This window comes from Bos taurus, chromosome 28, assembly GCF_002263795.3.
Source record: "Bos taurus isolate L1 Dominette 01449 registration number 42190680 breed Hereford chromosome 28, ARS-UCD2.0, whole genome shotgun sequence".
Lineage (NCBI taxonomy): Eukaryota > Metazoa > Chordata > Mammalia > Artiodactyla > Bovidae > Bos > Bos taurus.
In genome coordinates, this window is record NC_037355.1 from 30185560 (window position 1) to 30212795 (window position 27236).

The window sequence follows — 27236 nt, forward strand, 5'->3', positions numbered from 1 at the left end:
ACTTCCTGCAAGACCCCCCACTTTTTTTTTTTCCAAATAAGGTTACATTCACAGGTTCTGATATTTAGATAAATTGGCTTTTGAAAGTGGAATGACCTCAGACAGATAGAGCAATTAATCACTTAATGTTTATTTTGTCCACTGATTCTTCCTTTCTCTTCCAATCTCCAGTATCATTCTTAGCTGATATATAGTTTAGAAAGTAATTCGAAGAGAACATTTCCTAGACTACCACAACTCCCACGTATCTGCATCTGGGACTATGTACTTTTTCTTCTGTCCTGTAAGTATTCAGTTCAGTTCAGTTCAGTTCAGTCACTCAGTCGTGTCTGACTCTTTGCGACCCCATGAATTGCAGCACTCCAGGCCTCCCTGTCCGTCACCAACTCCTGGAGTTTACTCAAACTCATGTCCATCGAGTCGGTGATGCCATCCAGCCATCTCATCCTCTGTCGTCCCTTCTCTTCCTGCCCCCAGTCCCTCCCAGCATCAGGGTCTTTTCCAGTGAGTCAACTCTTCACATGAGGTGGCCAAAGTATTGGAGTTTCAGCTTTAGCATCAGTCCTTCCAATAGATTAGTATTATTCCATTCAGTTCAGTTGCTCAGTCACGTCCAACTCTTTGCAACCCTGTGGACTACAGCACGCCAGGCTTCCCTGTCCATTACCGACTCCCGGAGCTTGCTCAAACTTATGTCCATTGAGTTGGTGATGCCATCCAACCATCTCATCCTTTGACTTCCCCTTCTCCTCCTGCCTTCAATCTTACCCAGCATCAGGGTCTTTTCCAGTGAGTTGGTTCTTTGCATCAGGTGGCTGACTATTGGAGCTTAACCTCTAGTTTCCAGTGAGTATTCAGGGTTGATTTCCTTTAGGATTGATTGGTTTGATCTCCTTGCAGTCCAAGGGACCTCAAGAGTCTTCTCCAACACCACAGTTCAAAAGCATTAATTCTTTGGTGCTCAGCCTTCTTTATGGTTCAACTCTCACATCCATACATGACTACTGAAAAAACCATAACTTTGACTAGATTGAATTTTGTCTTTAAAGTAATGTCTCTGCTTTTTAATATGCTGTCTAGGTTGGTCACAGCTTTTCTTCCCAGGAGTAAGCATCTTTTAATTTCATGGCTGCAGTCACCATCTGCTGTGCTTTTGTGGCCCCCCAAAATAAAGTCTCTCACTATTTGCATTGTCTCTCTGTCTATTTGCCATGAAGTGATGGGACCCAATGCCATGATCCTTGTTTTCTGAATGTTGAGTTTTAAGCAGGCCTTTTCACTCTCCTGTTTCACTTTCATCAAGAGGTTCTTTAGTTTCTCTTCACTTTCTACCATAAGGGTGGTGTCATCTGCATATCTGAGGTTATTGATATTTCTCTTTGCAGTCTTGATTTCAGCTTGTGCTTCATCCAGCCGGCATTTCACATGATGAAGTCTCCATATAAGTTATATAATCAAGGTGACACTATACAGCCTTGATGTACTCCTTTCCCTATTTGGAACCACTCTGTTCCATGTCCAGTTCTAACTGTTGCCTCTTGGCCTCCATACAGATTTCTCAGGAGGCAGGTCAAAAAGATAAGGTAAGGTGAAGTCACTCAGTCGTGTCTGACTCTTTGCGACCCCACGGACTGTAGCCTACCAGGCTCTTCCATCCATAGAATTTTCCAGGCAAGAGTACTGGAGTGGGTTGCCAGTTCCTTCTCCAGAGGATCTTCCCGACCCAGGGATTGAACGCAGGTCTCCCTCATTGTAGGCAGACACTTTACCATCTGAGCCACCAGGGAAGTCAGGAGACAGGTCAAGTGGTCTGGTATTCCCACATCTAAGAATTTTCCACAGTTTGTTGTCATCCATAGAGTCAAAGACTTTAGTGTAGTCAGTGAAGCAGAAGTAGATATTTTTCTGGAATTCTCTTGCAGTTTCTATGATCCAGTGGATGTTGGCAATTGATAATCTGGTTTCTCTGCCTTTTCTACATCCATCTTGAACATCTGGAAATTCCTAGTTCACATACTGCTGAAGCCTCGCTTGGAGAATTTTCAGCATTACTTTGCTGGGGTGTGAGATGAGTGCACTTGTACAGTTGTTTGGATATTCTTTGGCGTTGCCTTTCTTTGGGATTGGAATGAAAACTGACTTTTTCCAGTCCTGAGGCCACTGCTGAGTTTTCCAAATTTTCTGGCATTTTGACTGCAGCACTTTAACACCATCATCTTTTAGGATTTGAAATAGCTTAGCTGGAATTCTGTCACCTCCACTAGCTTTGTTTGTAATGATGCTTCCTAAGGCCCACTTGACTTGGCACTCCAGGATGTCTGGCTCTAGATCAGTGAGCACACTATTGTACTTATCTGGGTCTTTAAGATTGTTTTTTGTAAGTTCTTCTTAGAGGTATACAGGTACTGTTGTGAAAACTTTCTAGTGTGTGCTCCTCACGTCTGGCTCCTGTGACCACCAGCCTCCTCTCTCCATGGAATTTCCCAGCTAGAATACTGGAGTGAGTTGCCATTTCTTACCCTATAGGTAAGAAATCCCTTCCTCACCCAGGGATCGAACATGCATCTCCTGTGTCTCCTGCATTGTCAGGTGGATTCTTTACCACCGAGCCACCTTGTCCACAGTTTGGGCTTTGCCAGTTGTGTTTATTGACATCTCAGGGTTTTATAGATGGGATTTGAAGGCAATTGGAAGTATAGAAGTGGGTATAGTAACTCTGTTTTCCCTATTCCTAATGTAACCATCTCTGTATTTATCCCTTTTTGCATTTTGAAGTTGTGTGAAAGGTTTCATTTGAGTAAAAAACCTCCTTCTGAGCTTAAAATTTTAAAGTTGTGAAAATAGCACTAGGACCGGTATCTTTCCTGAATACTGTATTCATATCCCAGTCTCTCTTCTTTGATCTTCTGTAACCCTTGCTGTCTGTATTGCATACATTTTGTTTGTGGATAACTTGATATTTTTAAATTTTCTCTTTTTTCATGCATATTCATCCTTGTCCCTCCAAAACATATAAATCCTTTAAAATAAAGTTTATGCCTATGCCCTTTGGTTATCTCCCACAGCATCCAACATGTTAGAAATGTGTAGTAGGGAATATTGACTTGTCATCTAGATTATTAAACACCATGTAATTTGAGACATTTTAATCAGTTTACTTAGCCCTTTGAGTGTAATACTAGGGATTTACATGCATTACCTTGTATGAAAAGTACTATGTGTAGTTAGTATATATATCTTCCTTTATCAGATGCCAAAGTAATGAAGTATGAAAGCTTTAGATCATCTCTCTCTTCCTGTCTATTTGGCAGATACAGAAACTGTCACCAAGCAACTTTCCTAAGAATCATGCAACTCCATGTAGTTTTGTAATTCTTTAAGTTTTAAAACAGTAGCCTTTATGATATTTAAAAATTTTGAACTTATTAGAGCATACATTTGTAAGAATTTTAGAGTTCATTTAAAGTAGGAAAATATTCATTGCTTATAAATATTTAATAACTTACAAATTCTTATTTTTACCTTGTTTTTAATGTCTAATTATGGTCACCCTATGTATTTTAAAGTCTCATAATTGTACACTTGTGGAAAACAATTTGTTAAGTATGGAAATTTAGGAAAGTTGTTTTCATATAGCATTTTAATTCATTTATTCAACATAATTATGTAATTCAAAAATTTCACTAAATGTAATTTAATGAGCTTCTAATCAGAAAAATTTGCATTGTGACAACTGACAAATGCTAACTTTTTTCTACTGTGATTTCCTTCTAGGTTTGATGAACTTGTAAAAAAATTCAAAGTTGAATATCATGCTGGTGGCTCTACCCAGAATTCAATTAAAGTGGCCCAGGTTAGTTGATTATTTTAAAGGTGGTAAAAGAAATTAGCTTAAAATGATTTGATACTTTTGGTCATTGTCCATAAGTATTTTAATCTATATGTTTGCTATAGAATATTTTTGTTGGTTTTAAATGTTTATTGTTTGTATATATTTCTTAATTACTTGTGGAATCCTTTGGTTATATTTTATCATGTTTCATGTTATTGATTTGTAGAAGTTCTGCATATTTTATAAATAGTATTCCTTTTTTGGAATTGGAAGTATTTTTTATTTGTCATTTATACTTTAATGACTTTTCACATCTTTTACTCTGCCAAAGTTCTTAGTTTTTTTTAATATAATTAAACTTGATGGCTTTCTTATAGTTCTTAGAATGGATGTTCTTATGGATACTGTAAGTTTTCTTGTAGTATATATAAATACATATATATCTATATATTTGTGTATATTTATGTATAAGTTTATGCATCTGTGTCTGTATCTATATACATCTTCCAGTGGGTAACTGGACAAACTTATTTTGACACGTACTCTTTCAAGTTACCAGTGTAACCTAATTTTAAGTGGTAATGTTAGTGTTCTATTTAAAGTTCCAATTATGAAGAACAGGAAGAGCTTTATAAATCTCTGTTCTTACCTCTGTGATTTGTAAACTAGCTCAGAATCCCTCTAACTGCAGTCACAAGTGTTAACTCTCATGGATTCAGGTCATTTTGATTTTTTTTTTAATTGATTAATGCTTTCCCTTGCAATTTTAATTATGGGCTGAAGAAGTGGAGAATTGTCAAAGATTGAACTTTTATTAAATTTAGATATTTACTATAATTATCCTGCATAGTATCAAAGCTCAAATTTAATCATTTGATCATTTAAAGTGTTAAAATATTTTAGGTTGTAAAATACTATGTTCAGTGGCCTGAGGAGATGAGATCTTTGTGTTTATCAGTGGATTTTGTTTGTTTGTTTGTTTAACATTCCAGTAGTCATTTTGTGATTTCAGGTTAACAGAAAAAAGACAGTTTACTTTTTGTACTTAGGTGTTTTTATTAGTCTTCTCAGGCTGCCACATCAACTGTATCTTAATCTTAGATTTCCAAGCCTCCAGAAAAAGTTTTCTATTGTTCAGGCCATCTGGTCTATGATATTTTGTTACATCAGGCAGAGCACACTGAGACAGGTTATATACCCAAAAGAATTAGTATACAGTATGTGAAATAACTTAGTCACAGGAGTATTAATATTGATGATTCCACCTATATAAGGTACCCAAATTAGTCAAATGCATAGAGATGGTAAGTAGAACGTAGTTTCCAGGGGTTATAGGAAGAGGAAATGAAGAGTTATTGCTTACTGGGCATAGAGTTTCAGTTTTACAAGATGAAGAGTTTAGAGGTGAATAGTGTGGTTGTACAACAATGTGAATATATCTAATGCCATTGCATTGTATGCTTAAAAATGATTTAAAAAGATAAATTTTGTGTATGTCTGTTTTACCATTTTTAAAAATAAATTGAAAAATAGATTCTAGAAATGCTTCTATAGGGTGTAGTATCAACTTTATTCAAGTTTTATATTTCCTTTGCTTATTTAACAATCACTGAGGCAACAAGAACGTAGGCTTGCTCTTGTGGCTGTGGGAATTTGTTAAACTGGGTTTGAGTTCAAACTTTGTTGCTTTACTGGCTGTGAAACCATGAGCAACTTTTATGAGCCTTTCATCTGTAAATGTGGAGTTTAATGCATATCTCAAATGAAAGTCATAAGGATTAATGAGATAATGAACATGTTAAAAAGTTATACTGCTTTTTAAGGGAAAGTTTGGAAACCACCAGAGTTGCAGGGCTTCTCCCCCTCCCCCCATTTTACTTAGTTAACAGACTAAACTTACGCATCCATGGACAGAACAACCAGATTTGTGACTCTCATCCACTTAAAAATACTGTTTCAATCTAGTGTTCAGTTAAACATGTTCTTTGGCTTTTTATTTCCCCTAATATTTTGAGAGTGCTTTTCCTTTCCTTCTGATTGATGATTCAGCTACATAATTGCCCAATTATAATTTATCTTTGGGGTAGCCAGAGAGGTTTGAAAAATGTTCCTATAGAAGTACTTTTCTTTAGAAGGAGAATTCTTCAGATTTTCCATGGCAGTCATTAATGGAAATAATTGATTGCTTTATATGTAAAGTAAATATTTATTGGCATCTGCTATGTGCTAATCATTGTGCTTGGTAGTAGCTGGTATCATAAGCTGTGTCTTCTAAAGTTTAAGTAAAATTTGATACAGTATTTAGAACCTTAACGTGAATGGTTTTGATAAAGCCTTGCTTGAATCTAATGTGATGAATGAATGAGGTTGAACTGTAAGCTGTTTAAAAAGTCTAGCTAGAGATGTCCCATCAGGACAGGTTCCAGACTTTGTTTTCTGTTAGTGCATTTGATTCGTTGGTTTTGGGCTTTGGTCTTCTTTTCTTATCCATTTGTGTTCTCCTTCACTTCAGAGAACAACTGGATTGCTCTTCCATTTTCTCTATTATTCTAGGTGACTGAGAAGCAAATACTGGGCAACAAATACCAGTTTAGTGTAACTATGCTAACTGAATGTCTTCCAGGTCCTGTGAACTGTAGATCTAAAATAGGGCCGAGCTCTATGATAGGAATTCAGTCCTCATCAAAGTACTCATAAACCATTTAATTCTATATAGATTTTGTTAGTACATACCATGTGTAATATGTGTTTCCTGTGTGATCTTTTGTAATGGGTATTTTGAAAATAATTCAGTTCTTCTGTAAAGATAGGAAAAATAAAGACAGATGAAATTCATAGATAGTAAACTGATAGCTTTTAAGATTGAGGTAAAACTAACAGGTTTTTTTTTTTTTTTTCCCTTGCCCGTGCCGTGCACCATTTGGGATCTTAGTTTCCAACCAGGGATCAGACCCTTGTCTCCTGCAGTGGAAGCACAGTGTCTTAACCACTGGACTGCCAAATATAAGTAGTAAACAAGTAGCTTGAGAAACAGGCAATATTGATATGATTTGTTAAATATAAATAGCAACTAAGTTTGTAACCTGTAAGACGGCCGAAGAGGTAATAAAATGCTATGCTATAACAAACAGTGTTACTTACAGCTAGAAAGGGATGGAAAAACCATATTATGATCATATAATACTAGGCTGACAGTTACACCTGCCCTTGAAAGATCACTCATTAGTGAAACTTACTATGTCCTTATTTCTGGCCTCACAGGTATATAACTTCGGAAAGGGAAATAAAGCCATGACTACTCAGGTTATTTCCTAAGATTTAGTTTCCTTGTTTTATAATATCTGCCAAGGACTCCCATCTCTAGGCCCCGTTGCTCAAACTGTGGCCCTGTTCTCCTACCTATACCATTATCATCAGTCAGATGAGGTTAAAGGCAGATAATGTGTGAACATTCAGGTGGTGTGGTCCTTACACTTGTTTGCACGTGAGCATTAACCTACTCCAACACTTTCCCTTGCTTCTTAGTGTGTATTTTAGATGGATGCATCTATGATTTCAACATCTTAATTTGGTCAGGAGGCCCTTTCTGTTCTGTGTCCTGTGGTATAGCTTGCTTATAAAGTACTTGGAGTCTACCAGGGCTTTAAGGTAATTTCACCACACAACACCAGGTTTAGGTCGATTTCTCCTTATTCAGTAGTTTAACAACAATAGCTTGCATGGTAGCTATATTAAAGATATGCTGAAACATTGAAAGGCAAAGTTACTTGGAATAATCATCACAGCTATTAAAGAAGAACTGAAAGTCATATGGAGAGTAAAGGTTAACATTTGACGATGTAGAACTCATTCTGTCAGATCTTATCAGCAATCACACTTTGATATAAGTGATGTGACAAATCATGTCAACAGGAAAATGTTTCCATTAGCTCTTAGATAATTTAATTTGTTAAAACATGTTTTGAAGATTTTAATCAAACTGCAGGCAGCATAAAACAAATTAAGATATCATAATATTGTTGATATCATGCCCAGATATACTTTTTAGACTTTTCTTATCTGCATATTTGACAGACAGTGCAAATTTAAATTTTAACAGATTCTGTTCATTGTAAACTTACTAATGAAAATAAAAAGACTTTATCTTCTAAATATCCTACACATGTTGTATACAAAAAAGTGATGTGATTTGCTTACCTATGAGATTGGTACTTTCATAGAGGACGTTTGGTCACTTTTCAGTTTTTTTAAGTGTACCGATGCACTTAATGTGATTTTTGACTTTAAAAAAATGGAAGAGGATTGCCTCCTTGAACATGTGCCTAAAAGATGGCTATAATTATTGCTGGACCTAGAAAATATGTCCTGCAGTATAATATTTTAAAGATGTGATACAAGACGAATGTCCTTGTCTGATGTACATTGAAGAGAATGCAGAGAAAGATTACAGTAAAACAAAAATTTATATGCCATTTCTCCACAAGTGTTTGATGATACTTGAAGAGGCCATAAAGAGGCTAAGAAAAACTCATACAACAAACAAATGACTCATTGTTGTGTGATAGGACTGCTTTTTATCTCAAGAGGGATAGAAGGTCACTTTGAAAGGGCAGCTAGCTTAAATAGGACTTTCTCAATGACTTTACTAAAACTGTGACTTACTTGGAATCCAGCTTGACAGCCCAAACTGCAATGACCATTGGGTTTTGAAGTGTTTTGAAATAATGTTCATTTTAGGCATGGATAGTATATGTAATGAATCTATCGATGCAAAGGATATGATTGAATAAACATTTGGAATGCTAAAACAAGCATTTAGATTCAAGGTAGATAAATATTTTGCAGAGCTAGAAATGGATTCTTATACATCTCAATGTCTGTTATTGCTAATAAGTAAAAGCTAAAGTATTACATGTTCAGATGCTTTTGTTCAAAGAATATTTAGTTTGATGTCATCATGTTGGATGGACATCACGAATGTGGCCTTGTTAACAGCAGAGCTGTAAGTCAGAGTGAAATTTACATTTAACTGTACCCAGTTTTATCACACATTAAAGGAGATGTTCTAATGGTTTTCGAATCAGTTCAGAGAAGTATTATTGGAAACAGAAATTTGAAATATTCTTTTGTTTTATGGGACAAAATGGAACAGGTTATTGTAATTTTTTTCTAAATTTTGTTAATATCTGTTCAATTCAAGTATACTTAACTCTTCTGTTTTAAAAATCTTACATTTATGTACATTAAGAATATACAGTATGGCCTATTGAAATTTAAATATCTAATAAAGAGTTAAGAAAAGTATACAATTCAATTAAATACTATGGTGGTTTGCTCTGGCTGCCATAATAACATCATGGATTGGGCAGCTTAAAAAAAGAATTTAACTTTCTCACAGATCAGGGAAGCTTAGAAGTTTCAGGTCAAGGTGTTGGCTCCTTGGTTTCTTCTGGGTCCTTTCTTCTCTTGCTGCCTTTTCACATATTTGCCCCTCTGTGCATACCCCTTGTGTCTCTGTGTGTTTCTATTAATTCTTACAAAAAGACACTAGTCAGATTAGATTCAGTTCAGTTCAGTTGCTCAGTCGTGTCCAACTCTTTGCGACCCCATGATCCACAGCACGCCAGGCCTCCCTGTCCATCACCAACTCCCGGAGTCTACCCAAACCCATGTCCATCAAGTCGGTGATGCCATCCAACCATCTCATCCTCTGTTGTCCCCTTCTCCTCCTGCCCTCAGTCTTTCCCAGCATCAGGGTCTTTTCCAATGAGTCAACTCTTCGCATCAGGTGGCCAAAGTATTGGAGTTTCAGCTTCAACATCAGTCCTTCCAATGAACACCCAGCACTGATCTCCTTTAGGATGGACTGGTTCGATCTCCTTGCAGATTAGGGCATATAATAAATGTCTTATTTTAACTTAATGACATCTTTAAAGCCCTAACCTCCAAGTACAGTTGCATTTTGAAATCTTGGAGGTTAGGGCTTCAACATATGAATTTTGGAAAGACAGTTCAGGACAAGTCCTCATTTGTTATATATCTTTTTTGGTAGTGTACCATTTTGATTCCCATCTTCTTTCCTTTTCTATATTTGTTTTAGTTATTTCCTTGGTGGTTACTTTGGGGAATTAGAGTTTCATTCTAAACTTATAACAACCTAGTTTAAATAGTATCAACTTAGTTTCAATAGTATGAACACTTTGCCCCTTTATATCTCTATCCTCCATCTTTACATTATTGTCACTGATTATATCTTTATACATTGTGTGCTCGTTAACATAGATTTATAGTCACTATTTAATTCACTTACCTTTTAAATCCTATAGGAGGAGTTGCAGACCAAAAGTATAGTAATACTGGTTTTTATATTTGCCTGTGTAATTACCTTCATCATTTTTTTTTATTTCTTGATATGTTTTTTTAAGTTATTGTTGTATGTTATTTCCATAACATCTTACAGAAGAACATGAGCAAACTTTTTGGACAACCCAATACTACCTGATGTGCTTTTACTTCAATGTGAATGACTCCTTTCAGCATTTCTTATAGGGCAGGTCTACTATCAGCAGCTTCTTTCCACTTTGGTTTTTAATCTGTGAATGTCTTAATTTATCCTTTATTCTTATTTATTTAGTTATTAGTTGCACCATGTGGCTTGAGGGACCTTAGTTCCCTGATCAGGGATTGAAACTGGGCCACAACAGTGAAAGCCTGGAATCGTAACCAGCAGGCCCCCAGGGAGCGCACTATCCTTTACGCTTAAAGGATAGTTTAGCTCTGTGTAGAATTCTTGGTTGACAGTTCATTACTTGAAATATGTCGTATCATTACCTTCTAGTCTCCATGGTTTCTGATGAGAAATCAGCTTTTACAATTATTGAGGACCCTTTATTCTTGACAAATTGCCTCTCTCTGCTTTTAAGATTCTTTGTCTTTTGATAGTTTAGTCAAATCTTGGTACGGATCTCTTTCATTGTTGAGCTTCTTTGATGTATAGGTGCATGTATTTCATCAATTTAGGATGTTTTTGACCATTATGTCTTCAGTTATTTTCTTCTGCTCTTTCCTCTTTTCTGTGATTCCTATAATACATAATATCTTGGTATTCTTGATGGTTGTTTTTTTCCCCTAATACTTCTTAGAGTTTGGAGCTGCCTGTCTCATCAATTGCTCCCTAATTATTGTTTTGACATTATATACATACGTATATATATACATACGTATATATATATACATACATACATATATATATATATACACATATATATGTGTATATATATGTATATAGCAAATATACATATATATAAAATACATATATTTACATATATAAAAGTCTGATATATTTGTTCCTGGGCTGGAATTCTAAAAAGTTGGTCACTGTTAAGGCCAATGGTCTATTGATTTCTGTTCTTATACTGGAGCTATTGGTTTTTGTAAACTATTGTTTCTTTGCAATCTTTATTGTATACCAGTGTTGTATACTTGCTCAACCTTTAGATCCTCATGACAGCCTATGAGACAGAAAAAAATATGTGGTTTCTGTTTTAATGATAAGATTCTAATTAAATAACATAGATAAAATGTCATAGTGCTTAACAAAGCAGGTCAGCACTAGAACTCAGATATTCTAACTGGAAACATCTGATTGCTCTCCTTACTGGAGATTTTTCTCTCCTCCTTAGTGAACTTTAGTTTTGACTTGTTCGTATGCTGCACTTCACATGTTGTCTACTTCTTACAGTCTGCTTCAATTTGGGAAGAGTTGGAGGTTGTCAGAGAATCAAGTAGCCATCATTTTAAATACAGCTCTGAGTAAACCAGCTCTTTCTTTCATGCTTCTTAGGGAGAGCAGTTTTTCTTGTTTGGATATCTTTTTGCTTCTTGACAGTTCATATTTTTTCGGACTTACTGAATTTTTCAGAAGTCTGATGACCAGATACATGTGGTATTCCTATATGGTTTTTAAGTTATATAAATCCACTGTTTTTAAGCTTCCTGTACATTTTTTAAAGATTGTTTATTTTTTATGTTTGGTTGCACTGGGTGTCTGTTGCTGAGCACAGGCTTTCTCCGATGGCAGTAAGCAGGGGCTGCTCTTTGTTGCAGTGCGAGGGCTCCTCATTGCAGTAACTTCTCTTGTTGTTGGAGCACAGGTTCTAGGTTCATGGGCTTCATTAGTTGTGGCTTGCAGCTTCAGAAATTGAGGTTCTCTAGAGTGTGGGCTTGGTGGTTGTGGCACATGGGCTTAGCTGCTCTACAGTATATGGAATCTTCCCAGACTAGGGATCGTACCCATGTCCCCTGCATTGGCAGGCGGATTTTTATCCACTGTACCACTAGGGAAGTGCTCTCACAAATTGATTTACTGATTTTTCTAATGTTCTATACTTGTTAAAATTTTGTCATTTTGGATATATTCTGGGTATCTAGTCAGATATTTTAAGTGCCTTCTCAGTCTTTGTTACGTGGAATATAATGTCTTTGGAATCAATTAATTCTCTCTTTCATCCCCTGAAATGTTAAGGCTATATGGATTTTTATAATTCTTTCTTCAATAATAAAGGGTAATCATTTTCTTATTACTTTAATAACTGTCATTTTCCTAAATATATTTTTCTTTCTCATTTGAAGCAAAGATCTTGGGCATCAAATAGTGCTTCTTTCTTTGCTGTAGTTTAAATCATTTATTGAAAACTACTAAATTTCTATATGTTCCTTGTCAAATAGCCCTCTCTCCTACATTTTTCTTTAGAAAGTATAATATGTTCCTGATTATAAATTTTCTTCCTTAATCATAGATATAAATCCATCAGTGATAGATTTGATTCTCTTCTTCACATAAGCATTAAACATTTCGCTTGATCTTTTCTTGAATTCTTATATCCTTCTAATTCTTCACATGGTTTTCTGATTATTGACTTTGTAGTCTTTGTATTTCTCATCTTTCTCCCAGTTAGTTAAGCCTTTGTATTGAAATTTTAACCAAGGTGTGTGTGTGTTTTTTAATTTTTGAGAGAAATCTTTTTTCTCTCAGTATTTTTATGTTTTATACAGTATGACTATGAGGGGTGTGTATTAGGAAGGGTACATTTTTTTTCATACAAATATCACTTAATCTTTCACTTTTCAGAATTGTTTTAAAGCTTTCCCAAACTCTTTATATATTGAATACCTAAAAACATTTTTTATAAAGTTTACAGTTAATATTGGATTGAATAGAAACATGTTCAACCCAGAATTGTAGGCTTGGTATTTTAAGAACCTTGTAACATTTCCAATTAGGTCATAGCATAATAGAGCACAGCTATGCACAGCCCTTAACACACAGCAGGTTTTCCTGGCATGTTGTTACCAGGCTGTGGTTACCTTGAACTGTTAGTGGTCCTGTTCACCCACTGGTCAGTGCTGCAGTGGTTCCCTCCCCCAGGTGATTAACTATCACTGAGGGACCATTAGTGGGCCCATTCACCTTATGACCAACAGAGTGGTGGTCCCCAGTCAGAGAGTACGATAAGAGTTTACCCTGGCCCTCTCCCCAGGGCTCTTTAGCTCATCCAGCATCAGGTCAGTGAGTGAGCTGGGGTGCCCAGGGAACAGGCTGAAGGCTCTGTCCTGCAGGGCTCCACTACTGGCCGGGCGCAGGCCTTGAGGCGGCAGTGAACCTCTCCCCAGTCTCTGCCTCTGCCACCTAATGGGAGCTGCCATCTGCCTGTGTAACAGTTTACAGAACCTGCCTCTTCTGTGTGGGTGGCCTGTAGAGCCTGAGGGCCAGTTGGGTCCTGGGCACCTGTCTCTCCCAGTGATGTCAGCTGGGCAGGGTTTGACAACCCTGCCCTGAGGGAGCCACCAACTGAGAGCTGCTGCCTCTTAGCCAGGACCTGATCTCAGAGGGTCAAAGTTGTGCCTTGGGGTCTGGTCCTTTCTTGTCAAAACATAGAATAATGTTTCTTTGGTGGAGATTTAAAAGAATGTCATTACCTGACCATGACCTACTACCAAGAAGTTTAGGACTAACCTAAACTCTTCCTCACTTTTCATAGAAAAGGGCTTTGCTGAAAGCTTTTGGGGAGTTTGGGTTTTGGGTGTTTTTTTTTTGTTTTATTTTTAAAAATTGTTTATTTATATTTATTTTTGGCTGTGCTACATCTTCATTCCTGCATGTGGGCTTTCTCTTGTTGCAGTGTGCAGACTTCTCTTGCAGTAACTTCTCTCCTTGTGGAGCATGGGTGTGGGTTTCGGATTTCGGTAACTGCAGCTCACCAGCTCTAGAGTGCAGGCTGTGTTGCACCAGTGCACGTGGGATCTTTTCGACTAGGGGTTGATCCAGGGTCTCCTGCACTGGCAGGCGGACTCTTAACCACTGGACCAGCAGGGAAATCCTGAGTTTGGGTTTTTAAGGCATGAAGCACCCATCTCTTTGCATGGCCCTCAGTAAACCTTTCTTTGTTCCACATTCTGACATTTAGTATTGTTTGGACTCAGTGTGCGTTGGGCACACGGGCTTGTGTTTTAGTAACAACAGCGTTTAGAAATAAAAATTGATGAAAATCGAGATCCTCATCTTTATTTTTGTAGACTTTTTTTTCTTTTAAAGAAACAAGTCTATGTGGCTTTCCTATATGAATAAATAGTATTCTGATTATTTCATTTTCTGACCAATTTCACTGGAAAAAACTATTTAGAGATTAAAAGGCATTTTAGTAGATATATCTCTGGGAATCTGGGAACAGTCTAGACTGCTTAGATCTAAAGAGAAGAAATGACATTGGAGTGATCAAAGAGAGTTCTCCCTTCTAATGCCTTACACCTGGAGCAGTTGTAGAAACATCAATAGCACAACTATATTTATAAATATCAGAGCAGAATGTGGCAGATGGTGATGCAACACAGAATCTTGTCAAACTTTTATGTCCCTAAAAAGAAGGTTTCTTTTAGTGCCTATTTTAATAATTTTAACTTGAATCTTACAAAATAAAGTTGACTGTTTATATTGTGAATTTCTCCTTGCAATTGAAAAAATTAAGTATGAATTAATATCTTGCTTCTTTGGTAATCTTTTTCTTTGTTGAATTAGACTGTGAATGACTGTTGTAGTAAACTGAGGTGAAAAAAGTAGTGTTTTGTTTTCCTAAATGATATTTTTCATGTGTTTGTGACATCCATCTGTGTTGTTAGATTCTTTAATGTAAAGCAAAACCCGATATTTTCTCTTTCTTCCTTAGCTCCCCATCCTCTTTTTCTCTTTCCTTCTTTCTGTATTTTTTGTCCTTTAGGACTTAATTTATGACTGTGTTTAGGGATTCTTTTGCCACCATTAGTAAAACATGCCTTTGGTTTTGTCTCAGTAGTTTTGGTGTGCTCTGAGGTTGTATAGTATAAATCTATACCTACATATCGTAAAGCATGCACTTAAAAAAAAAAAAAGTGTACCTTTTACACGTATGGACCTTAATACACGTATGGACCTTAATGTGGTGCATTGTCCCGTGGTATGAAATTAAACATGGTTACAGTTTGATGTTGTGTTTCTCCTGCCTAATAGTAAAGCAGCAAGTGCTTCAGTAAGGAAAACTGGAAATAGCAGGACTATTTCATCCAGGGGATAAAATTTTTTGCCCTGATTCTGTTTCCTGTTATTCTATTTGTAATTACATTTAAATAAGTATCTTGTTGATTAATTAATTAATTTTTTGGAACTGAAAAACAAAGTTGGGACCTCTTCTGGTGTACAGGTGAGTGCCTAGACTTTTTTTTTTTTTTTTAATAGGGAAGGTTTTTTTTTTTTAAGACTTATTTATTTATTTTTGACTGCACTAGATCTTCGTTGCTGTGTGCAGACTTTGTCTAGTTGTAGCAAGTGGGTGTGCAGACTTCTCCCTGTGGTGTCTCTTATTGCTGAGCATGGGCTCTAGGCACACAGGCTGCAGTAGTTGTGGTGGTAAGACCGAGCAGTGGTTTATTAGTTGTGGGGCAGGGGCGTAGTTGCCATGTAACATGTGAGATCTTTGCGAAGCAGGGATTAAGCCTGTATCCCCTGCATGGGCGGGTGGATTCTTAACCACTGGACCACCAGACTTTTTGTTTGATTAGTTGGATAGTGAAGACGGTCTTTGCCAATTAAATGGTACAGTGGTACTGTCAACTGCCGTGTATTTTAAGACAAGCTTTTCTAGAGTATTTCTGTTTTCTTTGGTACTTTTGGTGATAAGGTATTTTGTAAAAGTGAAAAACAAGATAGTAAATTTTTAGCTTAATATTGCGTAGTGGTGGGGGGCTTAGTGATGTTTTGTGCAGTAAAGAAAGCTGGAGAAGTGTAAACTTGGACTAGTTACCTGACCTTTTCAAGTTTCGGTTTCCTTTTCTGTAAAATGGGAATAATCATAGTACTCTTACAGGCTAACATTCTTAGAAGGGAAAATCATGACTCTCAGATATAAAATAAACACATGCCAACAATTTTATTTAACTCGTTGTTAATTAGTGTACAGGTAAGATGTTGCAGTTTATTTTAAGGAGAATTCAGAACTGGAGATACATGTGGTCCAGGGAATCAGTCTATAAATATGATGATGATGGGGTGACATTTCAGTTTTCATCTCTATTGATTTTAATTTTTTATTTTTATAGATAATAATTATTGCTATATATAATATATAATTATAAACTCCTGAAAAGGTGATAATATGATGTGTACTTCATGTTGCTGCTGCTATTTAGTCTTGTCCTACTCTGCAAATCCATGAACTGTAGCCCACCTTGGGATTAGCTTTGTCCATGTGATTTCCCAGGCAAGAACAGTGGAGGGGGTTGCCACTTCCTGCTCCGGGCTGTCTTCTCAACCCAGGGATTCAACCTGCGTCTCCTGCTTGACGGGTGGATTCTTTACCACTGAGCCACCTGTGAAGCCTATAATTAATGTTAGGGAAGAATAATTCTAATCTTTATATTTTCACAACTTTTATTAAGAAGAGCTGTTGACAAGTTCTTTGGTGGTAAAGAATCCACCTGCCAATGCAGGGAATCCAATGAGTTGGATCCAATGAGTTGGGTCCCTGGTCTAGGAAGATTCCATATGAGGCTGGTCAGCTAAGCCTGTGTGCCACAGCTACTGAGCCTGTACCCTGGAGCCACAAGAGAAGCCACCGCAGTGAGAAGCCCACACACTGCAAGTAGAGAGTAACCCTTTCTCACCACAACTAAAGAAAGTCCATTGGTAGCAACGAAGGCCCAGCACAGCCAAAGATAAAGTAAGTAAATAAATATTAGAAAAGAATAATTGTTGAGTTGATAGCATAATTATTTTTCCTTTTTAGCCTGTTACTACAATTTATTATTGTAATATTTTTCTTCTGTTACTATTGTGTATTCTTTAAAATATAAGCATTATGAGGGTGGGCACTTTGTTTTATTCCTTGCTCTGTGTCCTTAGTATCTCCAGCAATCTGTGTGACTTAAAAGACTTCAGTGAACAAACTCTGAGTGATGGAAGTGATTAAGAGACATAACCCTATATGAGAAAACTTATTTTTCTTTAGTGCTCGATTCTCTGGTTTGTGCTAATTTTATTTAGTTTGTTTTTTTTTTTTTGGACAGGCTGAAAACGTAGCATCTTTACAAGCATAAATATTTATTTTAATCTAATTATTAATTTTTTTCTTTTAATGTCATGCATTGAAATGTTTTGACTGCAATATAAATAAAGTTTATAATAGTATAATCTTCAGAGGCAAAGATCTTTATTTTAGACCTGGTTATTCACTTTCATATTGAGTGGCCTTCAACTCTTTGAGCATTAGTTTCTTCACAAGTGAAATGATATGATAACTCAAAACATCATAACTTTATAGTTTATTAAGAAAATTAAATGTAATAATAGGCATAAATTACCTAGCAAGGTGCCTGATGCGTAGTAAGTGATCAAAAAGCTTAGCTTTGGGACTTCCCTGGTGGTCCAGTGGCTATGCAAAGGGTTCAAGTTCAATCCTTGGTTGGGGAACTAGATTCCATCTGCTCCAACTAAGACCTGGCAAAGCCAAATAAAACTAGTAAATAAATTAAAAAAAAACAAAAACAAGCTTAGCTTTTACATAACTATTTTTGATTTGAAGGACTCACAGATGTAATGTGATGGTGATTTATCACATTAATAATAGATATGATAGAGTAAAATGTGGGACCCTAAAATACCCTTGTCTAAGTTGGTATTCAGGATGTTTATAGTCTTTTTGAATACATGATATCATAAGATATTCACCATACCTAATAAAATAATGTCATGATTTTTACTTATGTTAGTGGGCAAATAAGCTAACTTCTGAGAGTTAAATCAAAGGTCTGAATTTTGCTTAACACATTTTATGCTATGTAAATAAGGAATTTTAAAGCATTTCTAAGACATGCTCATTTAGGGTTCCCCTTTAAGCCCTAAGTTTAGCTGATAATATCCAAAGTTAAGTGTAGGAAAAGAAGTTTTAAAAAATCTTAGTTGAGTATAATTGCAAAATGTTCTTATTTCCACCAGAAGAAATTCAGAGTGTGTAAAAGAAAATTCTTAAGACAGAGTTTTTATTTTAACAGTACTATATGAATAGGCTTTTGAATATAATAGCTTATTGATAAAATTTTTGAATTTGTAAATGAATCATCTGTTAAAATCTTTAGAGTTCATATTGTAGTTCACTGTCAACTTTACAGTGTATAATAATGAATTGTTAAATTGAGAATCTGTGATAGTACTTTCCAGGTTCTGTTTATTTGCTTGATACTCATCTTTACTGTAAGAAAGTGAGCTAAGTGAATTCCCTGGCTGTCCAGTTGTTAGGTCTTGGTACTTTCACTTCTGGGGCCTGGGTTCAGTCCTTGATTGGGCAACTAAGATTCTGCAAGCTGAGTGGCACAGCTAAAACATAAAAAAGAGTGAACTAAACTGTTTGTTTCCTAGGACCTACCCTGTGCATTGCTGCTTTTTAGGTGACGACACACTCTGAACTCCCCACTCCCCACTTGTTTCTTTTGTTTTCCCCCTCAGAGGCATTGTTGCCATCCATTAAGAGCCAATAACTTACTATTTTCTAATTTTATTCCTGTACCAGTCAAGATACTCATTCCTTCTTTGACATTTTCAGGACATTGTATTAACATTGATTTATAAAATTATTTGATTATGTATCTGTTTAATATTTACATTGGGCTTCCCAGGTGGTTCAGTGATAAGAATCTGCCTGCCAAGCAGGAGACATGGGTTCAATCCCTGGGTCTGCAAGATCCCCTAGAGAAGGAAATGGCAACCCACTCCACTATTCTTGCCTGGGAAATCTCATTGTTAGAGAAGCCTGGCAGGGTGCAGTCTATGGGGTCGCAAAAGAGTTGACCATGACTTTGCAACTAAACAACAGCAACAATATATTATTAAGAAATGAAAGGCCTGAGTTTTTTGTTAATGGAATTTGAAATAAGTGCAAGGTAAATAAGATAAGGAATATTTTCTCTTTTTAAAATTAGACACTTGTATGGTTGGCCGTAAAGATAAATATGTATGCATGTATACACAGGGGTTGGTGAGATAAATGAAGAATTGACCTAAGGAACCCTATTTCATTCTATTCTCCTACCTGAATCCCTCCCATGTAAAGCATTTAGAATCCAGTATGCAGTGATACAATCCTTGGACTCATTTTCATAGATCTTACTTGGTAGTAATTGCTGTCCATTCTATCATGAGCTATAATTTCCAACTTTTCATAAAGTCTCTGCATGAAAATTAGCAGCTTTCAAATAAGCGGGAAGAAGATTGGATGGTTGGTTGGAAGTTAGCTGACCATTGAGAAGCTCTGTTCTTGGTAAGAGTGGCAGTTTGATTGCAGGTGGTATATAGTTCAATTGATGAGCTTTGTTGTTTAATCTTTGTGTATTTAGAAGTGATTTAACAATATGTAACAGAAAAATATGAACATTTTTATAATTAAAAAATTTGCGATCTGACAAAATGAGCTTAGGTTTGATTTTATGAAAGCAATACCAAGTATTATGCTTTATGAATATGGCATACAGTTTATGCAAATATGAGCAATTAAATAATAGTTCCTTGTATAGATCAGGTTATTTTCAGTTAAGTTCAGAAAAGTAAGTTTTCCTACTTATGGAGCACTAGGTATTCGCACTTTATGTAAAGTTATCACTTTCTCTTGTGTTAAAAATTGAATGAAATGTTCATTGGGTACACTAATGCAATTCACATTTGAAAGTAATCTTTGACCCCTAAGAGTTATCTAAAAATACTGGGGAACTAAACTACTTTTTATTACTACTTTGCTACTATGTAAATGTGAAGTATTTACATAAATATATCATTTATCTTAAATGGTGAAAGATTTTAAACCTCTAAGTATATATAATACAACTTTAAATTATTTAAAATAGTTCATTTTTCCTTCCCTAAACTTACAGATTTAATCCTACCCTGTGGAAGATTACACTAAATGTGAAAGATCATAGTCACTAATAATGTAGTTAGTGTTGCAGTTATTTTAAAAGCAGAAACTATCAATTTTTAGCCATCTCCTTTAAGCACCTAAGGGTTGAGGTTTAATTTTATAGCAGCAGTGACTGCAAGTACATGGCTTGGGACATGTACATAGCTGACTTGAGAGGGCTCATACTTTTGCATTGACTATGTAGTAAGTGGAGTAGCAAGCTCAGCCATTGGGTTCTTCTGTGTATAATTACACCTTTCATATAGGAAGCTGTAGCAGGTTGATGCTTTATCCTCACCCCCTTAAGGGCTCCTTAACATTTTTTCAAATGGCTTTGTTAAACTTAGAACTCATGTTAGAAAATTGAAATGTAAAGAAAAGAAAAAAAATGACAATTTTTTTTTTCTTCCCAGTTGTATGTGAGTCGGTGTGTGTGTTTATATAGTTCTTACAATTGGAGAACTTGGAGGAGAAAACGTTTGCTTTGTTTTTAAGGGAAATTCAGTTTGTGTCATGTAGGTTTATAGAACGACCAAAACACAATGTTAGGGAGAGTAATGTAAAAAGAATATTGAAAATGAAGGAAAATGGACTAAGAACAGTGTATTTCTTGAATATGGTGCTTAGTTCTGGTAACCATATATATATTTAGATGACATGACAAACTTGTTTGGATGACGTTGGGCAAGTCATCCAAACAAGGCTTCCTGCTGGGCTCAAATGGTAAAGAATATTTATGGACCACTAGGGTTTCCCTGTGGTCAAACAGTAAAAAATCTGCCTGCAATTCAGGAGACCTGGGCGCAATCCCTGGGTTGGGGAAATTCCCAGGAAGAGGAAATAGCAACCCACTTCAGTGTTCTTGCCTGGTGAATTCCGTGAAGTGAGGAGCCTGGCGGGCTACAGTCCATAGAGTCGCAAAGAGTCAGACGCAACTGACTGAATATCACTCTTTCCTGTGCCTCTGTTGGCTCATTTGTCCACTGTAAAATGCACACTGTACACTTGGCTTTGTGAGGGTGAAATGTAAAATATAAGAAGAGTATGTACTACTCAATAAGGTGCTGGCACATAAAATCATTTCACAGATGTTCTTAAACTTCAGTATCATCATTAAAGATTATGTGATTTAATTTTTCAGTGTTTTCATAACATTTGTATGAATAAGTGGTACACACTGACATATTGGCACTGTTCAGAGCCATTTTCAAAATAGTCCTTTAGTTATACATTCAATTGCTGTTTCTTATTTTAGATACAAATGTAAAGATTGAGATATGTGTTGTTATCTCATAAAAATTAAATTCCAGTTCTCTCTGTCATTCTTTAGGTAAATGATAAAAGTTTGTCAGAAATTCCCTGGCAGTCTGGTGGTTCGGACTTGGTGCTTTCACTGCTGAGGGCCCAGGTTAGTCAGTGAACTAAGGGAGAAGGTGATGGCAGCCCACTCCAGTACTCTTGCCTGGAAACTCCCATGGACGGAGGAGCCTGGTGGGCTGCAGTCCATGGGGTTGCTAAGAGTGGGACACGACTGAGCGACTTCACTTTCACTTTTCACTTTCATGCACTGGAGAAGGGAGTGGCAACCCACTCCAGTGTTCTTGCCTGGAGAATCCCAAGGACGGGGGAGCCTGGTGGGCTGCTGTCTATGGATCACACAGAGTCAGACACGACTGAAGCGACTTAGCAGCAGCAGTGAAGTAAGATCCCACAAAGCCATGAGACAGGGCCAAAAAATAAAACTTGTCTTACACAGTTATAGGCATCTTTTTATTTAATTTTGTAATCTTCTATTTGTATTTCCCAAAATGCAGTATGTATGTTTCGGCTTTTTAAAAGTATCGCTCTCAAGTTCTTTGACATTCTTATATTTAAAAGGTGGGGTCTAATTTCCCTGTTCCTAAATATGGGCCAAACTTAGTAACTAGTTTCTAACAAATAGAATGTATGGCATTGATGATGTGCTATTTCTGAGGCTAGGCCCTTAAAGGTATTATTGCTTCCACATTATTTTCTTTTGGATGCCCATAGTAATAAAGTCAACTGGTATGTCATGAGGATACTTAATCAGTCAGTGGAGAGGTCCACATGGGAAGGAACTAAAGTTTCCACCACCAAGGAGCACCAACATGCTAGCCATGTGCAGGAGCCAGCCCCAGTCACCATAACCTAATGAGATACTCTGAGCCACAACTCCTCTGTTAAGCTACTCCCAAATTCCTGACCCATTAAAAACTTCATAAGGTTATGTTTCTTATTTTAAGCCACTGTGTTTGGTAGCAACAGATAACTAAGAGTCACCGAGTCCAAATTTTTAAATGTACAAGACTATGTAGTGAAAAGTAGGTTTTCTTCCTGTTCCCATACTCTGCTCACCCAGCTCATTTAATTAGATGTGATTCCTATAACAGATTTCTTGTATCCTTCTAGAAATATGTTATTCTTTTACAACTATGTGCATATCTGTCAATGTGTGTTTTCTTCATGTGTTATACTATATATACAGTTTTGTATTTTCAATTTTTTTCTTAATGGTATATCTTGGAGATCGTTCCATATCAGTATGAAATAAATCTGGCTGGTTCTTTTTAATGGCTATAATGGTCCATTCTGTGATAGTATTATAATTTGATTAATTACTACTTCTTGACATTTAAATGGTTTATAGAGATGCTTTAGGAGTGCCTTAATATACATGTTGTTTTCCATTTGTATGTCTTTATAATTTAGTTTTAGAAATAGAATTGCTGACTAAAAGAGTATAGACATGGTAAATTTTTATGCAAATAAGCAAATTTGTCCACATAAACATTTTACCAATTTTTATTTCCATCAGAACTGAATGAACATGTTTGTTTTAGTACATCCTTACCATTCAGAGTATAATTGGGATCTTCTTTATCAATATGCTATATAAAAAGAAGATCTCATTGAAAGTACATTTCCATTTCTCTGGATGACATGAATTACTTGGATGGAGTAAACTATTTTCTGAGAGAAATAAATCACCAAAACTCATTCTAAAAAGAAAAAAATCTGAGTGGTATAATGCTCATATGAGAAATACAGATTATCAACAAGCTTTCTCTCCACAAGTGTGAAAATCCCAGATGATTTTGCTTAGACAATATACCAGACTTTTGAAGAGTAGATTATTTGAAGATAAACCATTGAGCAGTGTAGGCGAAAAAACCTTATAGATTCTTTTCTTTCAAGCCTGTCTCACATTGATACCATAACCCAACAAGGAAAGCAGAAAGAAAAAGAAAGAAGCAGACATAAAACTAAAAGTGTAGATTAATACTATTTATAACTATTGTGAAGAAAAGCCTCAAGTACAATATTTGGAAGTAAATTTCAGTTTAAATTTAGTACCATGTTAATAATTGTCAGTGACCAAACTGAGAAATAGGATTAATTCTGGGAATGCAAGGATGGTTCCTTGTGACAAAATCTATAATTTGGACCCATAGTAATAAAACAAAGGAAAAATAGGATCTTCTCTGGAGATGTTGAAACAACTTCCATTAGAGAAAACAGGTATATGTTTCCTTAGTACAGTCTGCCTCTTTTATTTCTAATGACAGTATCATATTTTGTAGATAAAATGGAAAAATAATTTAGCACTACTTTTGTTGAGGGAATTCCCTGGTGGCTCAGACTCTTAAGAATCCACATGCAGTGCAGAAGTCATGGGTTCCATCCCTGGGTCAGGAATATCCCCTGGAGAAGGGAATGGCTACGCATTCCAGTATCCTTACTTGGAGAATGATGACCGAGGAGCCTGGCGGACTACAGTCCCTGGTGTTAGAGAGTCAGACACGACTGAGCGACTAAGCACACACGCACGTTTATTGTGTCTTTTGTGTAAAACCTCAATAGAATGAAGTAAATACTGTTGTCAACAAAGAACTAATACATTAGCTGCATTTAAAAGTAAAATGTTGAGGTGCTTATATTAATAGATGCTATAAACTAAACCTCATTTACGATAGCAAACTAAAAGATAATACAGCTTTTGGACAGACATTGGTCTTTATTTTTGTTTTCTGCAATCTCTTTGCCACCAATCTTCTTTGATATTTCCTGTTTTTATTTAAACATTCTTTTTTTCTGCCCTTATTTTTATTTCTCTTTGTTTTCTCTCTACTCCCATTGTTGTGTGACTTTATATATTCATTACTTTGAGCTATAAGAATAATTTAATACCAGAGACATTACAGATAGTAATATTACAATGCGTACAGAAAATACTACTATTATTATAATTTACTACTGTTGCTTACATCAAGAAGTACAAAAATAAGCTATTCATGGGCTAATTTTTGTTCTTTACAGATGCAGGGAAATGCCTAAATTTCAATCTTATTGATGTGTTTTCCAAGTTTTAAATCATGCTTCTAGTTTTGAAAACCATACTTGATTTTTATTTCTCAGGAATATGATACTCTAAATACATTGATAAATGATTATTTAAGTAATTTTACTTCAATCAAAGTAGCAAGGCCAGAATAATTGAATTTCCCAGAAGAATAATGGAATAAAAATCAGTGGTAATTCTATGTAACATTAGCCTATATTTCTATTTCTTTAACTTTGAAATCATTTGTTGCCTTTAGCTGGATCATATTTCTTGAATTTTACTTTAATAATAATTTGCTAATGTAAAAAATTGCTATATAATGGGATTAGTAATGCCATACTCTATTAAGCTGATGCTCTCTTAAAAATTGTTTATGATAGCAATATAAAATGAGAGGTATATGTAGTTTTGAATGATCTTAACATTACTGTGTATCTTTTTATTTAAGTTTAAAATATACTCATATTGTTTCTATCACCAGTATTTTTCTTTTAGTGGTTAGCACAAAGAGCTATATTATGATGGTGAGACTATGAAAAGGTAAATTTATGGTTAGTTTCCAAATCTGCTCTAGAGTTTATTACCATCTGGTCTCTTTGGAGACTATTATAATTATTCATGGAAGTGTTTTCAACACACAAAAAAGGAAGGTTTGTGTATTGGCAGAAAGCAAGAAATACCAGTGGTTTAAACCACATGTAGTTTTCTTAGAATTAGGCAAGGGAAATGAACTAAAGAACTAATTGAGAATCATTAGTAGTTATGTGGTTTGTCTCAACTTTGTCAGAATTTCATTCATAAAGAACAAAATACTGTACAAGAAAAACTGAAGGTCATAGAAATACAGTAACTCCATTTGGCATATTTTATTTTCATTTTAATCAGTGAAATGTTAGGATGGTCTCAAATCTTGGTGTAAACCTCAGAAATAAGATGAGGAATGTATGTCAAATTTGAGGGCTTTTGAAATAAAAGCAAAAATATATTCATGTTAAAATAATTATAGAGATGAGAATGCCTTTATTAAAGATACTTGTCTTGGATTTAATGCAAACATTATATTAAATAATTTTACATGTGTTCTGGCCTTACGTCACTCTCCGGAGTAGCAGTTTGCAGTGTTTTAAGCTTAAGTTGATTTAATAGTAAAAGGATAAAAAGAAATGTCTTTTTACTTTTCCATTCTCAGAGTTGGAGAGAGGTCTATAAAAAATGAGATGACAAGTCAAAAAATTGAATTCATCTATTTTTATTCAGCAATTTTAAACAAAAAATGGCTGGTGGGCTGGGAATACACAGGAAATTTAAATTTGTGATTGAGAATAAGAAATGCATTTGTGGTTTAAAAAAGAAATACCAGCATGTTGCATTAAAGTTATGGTATCTACAGTATTATACAGTTAGCAGGAAAATGTATTACATCAGGGGGCATGTTGCACTTTAGAGAGCTAGTGTGGGGATGCAGATGAAGAGAATAACTCCATAGAAGGCATGAGCATTAATAATCCAGTCAGAGAGGAAGAACTCTGCTGTCTCGCATGTAACATAAAACAGATGTTACGTTCTATTAAAAACCTCCTTAACTAAAATGAATGTTTAGATCACTGGTCAATAAGAAAAACATGAACAATGGCAGTGTAATGATTTTGAAAATTTATTCCATTTGTCAGTTAATATTGGTGGTAGGGAGGGTGAAGGGAAGCTTGCTAAATGTTATTGTATTTTGGATATCTTAATTTACAAAGCTGAAGGACAGCAGTGAACTATATTTGTTTTTAATTTATTTTACACATTTAAGCTCGTTTCTTTCTCAAATTATTGTAAAAGCCAACAAGAGATTTAGAAACTATGAGTTCTGATTTAATATGTCTGAGGAGGTGATTTAAATATATCTAAAAGTTTTAATTAATTAAATGAATGCTGGAAACATTGTTAAGTAGTTGGCAATGGAAAGAAGACATATGGAGAGAAGGACATTGGGGATGTTACCACAAGGTGCTAGATATCTTTCCTTTTTTTTAAAAAAAAAAAAGATTTACCTTTTCTTTTCCCTTAATATTTTTAACCATTAGAAAATTTTAGGTGTAACAAGTAAAATTTTAGGTGTAAAAATTAGGTGTAAAGTACATGCAATAAAATTGACTTTTTAATGTACAGTTGTGTCAGTTCTGACATATGCACACAGTCATGTAGCCAGTACCAGGGTACAAGATATATTTTAGTTCCCCTACCCCAAATGTCCCCTGTGCTCTATTGTAGTCAACCTTTTCCCCACCTCAGCTCCTAGCAATCAGTGCTCTGTTTTTGTTGGCAGATATAGACCTCCTTGGCTGGTGTGCCAAGACCATAAGGCTCTGATTGCTCTCTTTCCTGGGACATTTCTCAGTATTATTTATACAGCTGGTGGACTTAAGACATGAGGTAACTGTCTCTTGCCAGACAAAGAGCAGACTTAGTTACTGTTTGCTATAAAATTGGTAGAGTCCCCAAGCTTTATGTTCCTCACCTGCCAGTGGAAACCCAGAGCATATATAGCATCTCTCTGAACCATATCCTATTACCTCCATAG

The 27236-nt window shown here is 35.6% G+C and overlaps 1 protein-coding gene across 6 annotated transcripts in view; it reads left to right on the top strand.

Annotated features, from left to right (window-relative positions):
- The window catches only part of ADK (adenosine kinase), a 543729-nt gene that overhangs the window by 172888 nt on the left and 343605 nt on the right, over window positions 1–27236 (top strand). For all 6 annotated transcript variants that reach the window (XM_005226479.4, XM_010820646.3, XM_059882620.1 and 3 more), the window contains 1 exon segment: window positions 3775–3853. In XM_005226479.4, the coding sequence (XP_005226536.1) occupies window positions 3775–3853 (79 nt within the window).